Source organism: Engraulis encrasicolus, chromosome 7 (assembly GCF_034702125.1).
Source record: "Engraulis encrasicolus isolate BLACKSEA-1 chromosome 7, IST_EnEncr_1.0, whole genome shotgun sequence".
In the NCBI taxonomy this organism is placed as follows: domain Eukaryota; kingdom Metazoa; phylum Chordata; class Actinopteri; order Clupeiformes; family Engraulidae; genus Engraulis; species Engraulis encrasicolus.
In genome coordinates, this window is record NC_085863.1 from 41,443,154 (window position 1) to 41,448,897 (window position 5,744).

The 5,744-nt window shown below is 41.4% G+C and overlaps 1 protein-coding gene across 1 annotated transcript in view; it reads left to right on the plus strand.

Annotated features, from left to right (window-relative positions):
• Positions 1–5,530, plus strand: part of scn4bb (sodium channel, voltage-gated, type IV, beta b) — a 15,674-nt gene extending 10,144 nt beyond the window's left edge. Inside the window, exons 3-5 of the mRNA XM_063202243.1 lie at positions 219–438; positions 2,039–2,168; positions 5,184–5,530. Coding sequence (XP_063058313.1) covers positions 219–438; positions 2,039–2,168; positions 5,184–5,280 — 447 coding nt within the window. The 3' untranslated portion in view covers positions 5,281–5,530. The remainder of the gene's footprint in view (positions 1–218; positions 439–2,038; positions 2,169–5,183) is intronic.
• Positions 5,531–5,744: the final 214 nt, after the last annotated feature.

Below are 5,744 nucleotides of genomic sequence, written 5' to 3' on the forward strand. Positions count from 1 at the left end.
TTTAATTAAAGACTTTAATTTTATAATTATTAAATTATAGAAGCTTTCTATGAAAGTGCGCCTATTTGTGTGCCATTTCCCATTGTAGTTAGGAGTCAGACATTGTGCATACACTTACAGAGTAATTCAGTGTAAAACCAACTCTGAGGATATGCATCGATATATCATATCTGTAGTACATTTTTTTTTTTAAATAATGTTGACAAATACACTTTCAGCTTTGTGATGCAGTGATCCATGACGAGACCTCAGAGCCCAATGTGAAGGTCTACAAGGACCGTGTGGAGTTTATCGGGCATAATATCGAGCAGAATGTCTCAATCCTGCTGTGGAACATCACCTTCGACGATGGAGGGGTGTACACATGTTACGGCAAGAACCCCAAAGAGAAGGGCAGATACCACAACGCCACCTTCACCCTGGTGGTGGTCGACCAATGTAAGTAGCAACGCTGTTATAAGATGACAGGTTCCTCGAGGAACCCTCGGTTGTCACCATTGTTGCCAGATTTGTCTGAACATTTCCAACCCAAACGGTGCTCAAAAACCACCTGAAGGCGCTGAATTCCGCCCAATTTCAACAAATTGTGTTGATTTCTACGGCCATAAAACGTGATGAAACTTGAAACAAATTACCGTTTTTGACTGCTCTTGACCATTTTTACCCGCAGACGGCCATGCCAAGCAGTCCAATTGGGCAGGTAACCGCCCAATCTGGCAACACTGGTTGCCACTGTGGGGGGGGACCCCCCCTAAATGTGATGATTCACTTGCCAATATTTTGAGCAATGTTCCTGGGCAACGGTCCTGTAAGATTTTGTTTGGACTGTTTATCACTACACTTTTATCAGAAACAACTTGGATCAGCCGTCGACAACTTTTTCTATCATTTCTGATCAAATTACAGATAATCATGTTGCCGGACAATCTTGCTCAAAAAATTACCCCCTGCCCCATCACCAAAGCAGGGGTGGGGAAACTATGTCTCGAAGGGCGTTGACGGCCCTTGTGGCCGCGGCCCCTGATATAATTTTAATGCTAAGCAGTTTCACGTGAAATATGACACGTTTTGTAAAGAAATCTTAGAAATTACATTTGCATTACATTTAAGTTATATATTCAGGGGACCTAGTGAAGTCTGTCTATAGGCCTAAAGTGCAGAGGGAAATCCTGGTTTGTGTTTATAGTACGGCCCTTGGAGAACTTTATATCATTTGAAGTGACCCTTGAATGAAAACGTTTCCCCACCCCTGCCTTAAAGGTTCTCTGACGAACCAATGAACCCTAAATGTTCCTTGAGGAACCCTCCAGTTGCCACTATGAAGAACCCTTATGGGCTTTCGATGAGGAACCTTTTAGAAAGCCTTCAGTTTCTTCAAAGCACCAATAGGTTTACCAGAGAACCTTTATGTTTTTGGAGAACCTTTGGGGTTGCCCCACAAACCAGCTCAGGGCTCTTTGAGGATGCTCCACATTTTTACAGTGCCGTGATGGAGAAACATGAAATACAGCAAAACTGCTGACAAAAGATTACTCTATGCCAATACTCAATAACTGCCGGCTACTGTAAGTCGCTTCGGATAAAAGCATCTACTAAGTGAAATCTAATGTGATGTTTATGGAATGTACCGGTAATTTATTCTCAGTAACTTGTTCTATTAAATTGCTTATGTGGTGTTTTCTTGTTTCATCATTGATGTTGGCCGCACTTCATTATAAATCCCCTGTAGGAAACTAAATGTTGAACATTTTAACAATGTAGGTAGTGTAGATGAGGCATTTTTGTACATATGACTATTTTACTCCCTTTAAAAAATACACAGTTTGAGTTTCTTCTCTTTTCTTGTCTTGTCTTGTCTTGTCTTGTCTTGTCTTGTCTTGTCTTTTCTTTTTTTCTCTTCTCTTCTATTCTCTTCTCTTACTCTTCTTCATTGAACGGTTTACTTTTCTCTGCAATGCTTTTCAAGATGTGCAGTAAATTAATTATTCATACTTGTTGTATTGTTGTTGTACTTTGTTCTTTTGTTCCCTTGGTCCAGTGACGGTGGTGGACAACACCCTCGCCAAGCTCATTGCCACGTGTGTGGGCGGCGCACTTGGTCTTCTCATGTGCTACGTCTTACTAAAGAACTTCACACTGTGGGTGATGGCACAGATGGAAGAGAGAAAGTAAGTGAATATAGTGCGCTACACTTTATTTGTCTTGGCAAAAACATGTTTGTTGCCACACAGCAGGGGTGCATTTCTCGAAACCAAAGTTGCTTACTACATTAGCTACTTTGTTGTTTTCAATGCATTTTCCCATTGGAAACTACCAAAGTTGCTAACAGGCTAACAACTTCTCTTTTGAGAAATACACCCCAGAGTTGGTAACCTGACTCTCGCCAGATGACCTCAGCAGAACACATGGTGCTGTGATCTGGCGAAAGTCACATTTTCGATTTGGTGCTGTTCAAACACAAAACAAATACCAAAGAAGGTGGATCTAACAAGAAGCGTCATTTTGTTTCTTTTCCGGTATCCACTATATGTCAGGTGGACGCCCCTTTAGGAGACCTTCGGTTAGGAGACCTTCGGTTAGGAGACCTTCGGAGTCCTGAGGTTGAGAATAAATGAAATCCCCTTAGCGCTGTAGATGGCGGTAGCGCACGTCTTGTGCAAACACCTCAAAAAGAGAAGAAGAAGTAGGGGACAACGCCCCCTTAGGAGACCCAACTTGAGCACACGCTTTTGCATTGAGTGGGCGTGTTTTGCGTTATCTTGCTCTTATCCAGTATTTTTGGCTATACTTTATTTGTCTTTGCAAAAACATGTTTGTTGCGACACAGTTGAGTTGGTAACCTGAGAGCCTGATCTCGAAAAATTGTGTCTCATTTCTCACGTAAACCAACAACATCCAAGATTGCGTACATATTCCGACGCATTCCCTGCTGTCTTAGCTCATAGGTAACTTCTGATTGGTCTAGCTGTGCCCTTCCCAAAACAATCCCTAAACCTAACCTGTCAGTAATGCAAAGTTTCATAGTTTTACAACTGTGCCCTTCCCAAAACCATCCTTAAACCTAACCTGTCAGTAATGCCACGTTTCTGAGTTTTAAATTTGTGCCCTGACCAAAACTTTCCCTAAACCTAACCTGTCACGGACAGCTGCATGACCACTGCGCATGTGTGTCAAAGAGAATGCATCGTAAATGCGACGCAATTTCAGTTTTTGGTTTGCGCGAGAAATGAGACGCTATTCGTTCGAGATCATGTTGAACCTGACTCTCGCCAGATGACCTCAGCAGAATACATGGTGCTATGATCTGGCGAAAGTCACATTTTCGATTTGGTGCTGTTCAAACACAAAGCAAATTAGATACACAAGGCAACAACCAAGCAAGCACAACCATTTTAACATCGCCCAATGTCTCCCCCATAACACACTACAGTACACCCCAGTGCATTTAATAACTAGTTTCATACAATGCAACTGCACAGCACATGGGACTACAACTGACATAAACTACAATACATACCATAACACATTACACCCACAACATTAACCCTATCCAGACTGGGGGGGGGCTAAAAGTGCCCGCACCAACTTTGATGTCGTATAATTCCTTAACGACTTAAGCTATGACTACGAAACTTTGTGACTTTTCCTAACATTTAGTTGGCTACAGTTAAGCGCCGAAAGATTAGGTTTATCATTTTTGGTTTTCTGACAGGTATATCTGACCAAAAATCACTTTACCATATCTATGACGCCATATATTTTCATATTTTTTTGTTATTTCCATTAGCATCAGACAACTTTGTGAGCATTTAAGTGGTTTGAAGCATAAAATCGTTAAAATTTAAGTGCATTACCTAAATTTGTTCGAAAATCCATTATGGCGAGATTTTGGGCATAATAAGATAATGATGTCATAATGACGTCATACTTCCAGATAATTACACAAAAATTATGTCATTCATAGATGTCCATATGTAGATCATCTCCCCCAAGTTTCGTAGTCATACTGTATTCCGTTCATGAGTTATGAGGGGGGGGGGGGGTCAAAAGAGCCCCCCCCCAGGCCCAGGAATGCCAAAAAAGCCCAGTCTGAATAGGGTTAAAACATTACAGACAACAAATGCCATACATGTTTCATCAAAATGAATGAGCAGACATTATGTATGCAGAGAGAGTAGTATAGGGTATGAGTCAGCTATTTCTTTAAGGCCTCTCCAAAAGAAAAAAAAACAACCACACTGAATCTGCAGCAGCTCTCAAGGGCACACTGTATGATGTCTAGCGAGAAGTACAGCCTTTTAGTTAGATATTATGTTGACAAAAGGTCAGGTAAAGGGGAGGAGAATACAGTGTCATAATAACACAAGGCCAGGCATGTGATGTAACTCAGAGGTTCCCAAACGGGGGTCGGGAATCCTGGAGGGGGGGATCGCGGGGGTACTAAAGGGGGGTCGGGACAAAAGGGACATTGCATAAAAATGGAAAATCCACTGGGGAACCTTTAAGGGGATGGGTTTTTGAACATTCTATAAAAAGAATGTGTTCTATAACAATGCAAGATTCTAAAATTCCAAATTGTACTTCCAAATTGTAATTCCAAATTGTATTGAATGATGCCCAGAATTCTATAGAACTTTCACTGCCCGAACATTCCCGGTACTAAAGGGGGGTCGGGACAAAAGGGACATTGCATAAAAATGGAAAATCCACTGGGGAACCTTTAAGGGGATGGGTTTTTGAACATTCTATAAAAATAATGTGTTCTATAACAATGCAAGATTCTAAAATTCCAAATTGTATTGAATGATGCCCAGAATTCTATAGAACTTTCACTGCCCGAACATTCCCGTCACACTGGTGTGACGGTACACTCTTAAAGGTTAACAGTTAACAGCATATAACATAATTTCATAATTTGGTTAGTAACAGTATTCACTTGTATGGTTAATTGATGTACGGTAGTTGCTGTCCAGTGGGTTTCTAGTAATATTAGCAGACAAACTGTTAATGGAAAAACTATAGCAGTATTAATGGAGATATAAAAGGGGGTCCCTGCTGAACTCGTTTGGGAACCACTGATGTAACTTATAAGCCTTTTATTCTGTTCTCCTCTTTCCCTTGCTTACTCGCTGCATTGCTCTTACCTCCCTCTCCTCTCTCCCCTCTCCTTTTCTGTCTTACAGTAAAGAAGGCCTTATCACGTCTTCAGGGATCGACAACACAGAGAATGGCCTCTCGGGATCCAAATCCACACCCAAGCCCACACCAAAGAAAGCATGAGAGCCTGCATGTATGTAGACTACGATGTCATCCAAGTAGAGCAAAAAATAACAACGAAAAAAGCAATGATGCAGAAAACAAAATAACAATGACCCAAATGCAGCCCCTCCTCCCTATTTTTTTGACTCGTACATTTGCAGAGCAATGCTGAACAAGGCAAGGCCGATACTGTAGAAGCAACTCCACTGGCTTTGCGCACACTCCTTTTCCCTCTTGTTCAGACTAAATTCAGCATGAAATCACTAAAAGCAAAACCTGCCGCTGCTCAATATCAAGCATAGGCTAGAGCTGCCTTCTGACTCTTTTGTTTGGTAGCACTTTATTTTACTGTGTCTTTTTAGATAGTCTTTAGCTTTATCCGTATGTATCAACATGTACAGTATTATCAGAGAGAGTAGAGAGAGAGAGGTTCCATTGGCCCATTGTTTCCGGGTTCTATTATTGCAAGGGGGAGGTGGGTGAAA